Here is a 1,148-nt window from a genome sequence, read left to right as displayed (position 1 = left end):
CGCCTTGGCCCCCCGCATCCGCCTCCCCCCCGCTCTGCTCCACGCCTGATGGAGCCGTTGGCATCCGCCAGGCGAACGAGGGGAAGCATCAGGATTGGGGACTCAGGGCTTATGTTTCTAGGGGTTCGCACAGTGTGGGTGCATATTTGGGGGGAGTGGCGCGCGGGAAGATCATCGCGGGTTAAGGGCTTCTGCCCCCTTAAGCAGTTTTCTTCCCGGAGAGACGTGGGCAGATTTTTAAAAGAAAAGCCGGGCATTGATCAGCTCTGGCATTTAAGGCAGATTTGGGGGGCTTTTCTTTTTTTGTTTTCGGACTTTTTTGACACCCTCCACTCCACACAAAGCGTCCTCTATGATCGGTCAAGGGCCAGGGTGAGCTATTTATACCCGGACCAACAGGCGCCCCCCCCTCCCCACCCTCTACCGGTACCCAGTGCTTGGCCGGCTGGTTCCAGGGCTCCAGGCCAGCCTCTCCTGGCTGTCCTTAAGGGACTGGGAGCTACAGTCCCGGTGGGCTTCGTAACCTTGGGAGTTATTCCCCTGCCCTCTTTCTCTTAATTTTTCTCTTTGAAAAAAAAAAAATCTGAGACCAAGTCCTTTTACGGGACTAGAAGCGCTTGATGAGAAGGAAACAGGGCATCCTAAACAAGCTTTACAAATCTTGGCAGGAGCGCAGGGTGGAGGATCCGGGCTCCAAAAGCGCCTTTCTCTCTCTCTCTCCCCACTGATTCCAGCGCTGCGGCCCCAGGCACAGAGGCGGCCGCGACCCAGGCAGCCAAGTTTCGCTACTTACGGGAATACTGGAGGCCCTCGGTGCTGGCCAGCCAGCGCGTGTACGGGTTGTCGCTGCTGTCGTAGAAGGGGTTCTTCAGGGGCAGGCTCTGCACCGAGTCCAGGGCGCCCTGCCCCAGAGGACCGGCCCTCTTGGCGGGCTCTGGCCCCTCGCTCTCCTCCTCCGGCTCCTCGGCCACCGAGCCCTCCTCATCGTTGGTGTCCGGCAGGTCCAGGATGTCCTTGACCGAAAACCCCGTCTTTGTGTTGGTCAGCGACATGGCTCGGGACCTCGGAACGTATGCCTCAAAGTTGTAGCTTCACTTGGCCAATTCTTGGCGCTGCCCAGTTGGGACGGGGAGGGGGTGGTGGGGGGA

General features: G+C 59.2%; 1 protein-coding gene across 1 annotated transcript in view; it reads right to left on the bottom strand.

The window, feature by feature from the left end:
• The window catches only part of NKX2-2 (NK2 homeobox 2), a 2,743-nt gene extending 1,613 nt beyond the window's left edge, over positions 1–1,130 (bottom strand). Inside the window, exon 1 of the mRNA XM_005865972.2 lies at positions 794–1,130. Coding sequence (XP_005866034.1) covers positions 794–1,052 — 259 coding nt within the window. The 5' untranslated portion in view covers positions 1,053–1,130. The remainder of the gene's footprint in view (positions 1–793) is intronic.
• Positions 1,131–1,148: the final 18 nt, after the last annotated feature.

Source organism: Myotis brandtii, unplaced genomic scaffold (assembly GCF_000412655.1).
Source record: "Myotis brandtii unplaced genomic scaffold, ASM41265v1 scaffold217, whole genome shotgun sequence".
In the NCBI taxonomy this organism is placed as follows: domain Eukaryota; kingdom Metazoa; phylum Chordata; class Mammalia; order Chiroptera; family Vespertilionidae; genus Myotis; species Myotis brandtii.
The sequence above is the reverse complement of the archived record's forward strand: the minus strand, read 5'-3'. Positions and strand labels throughout refer to the sequence as shown.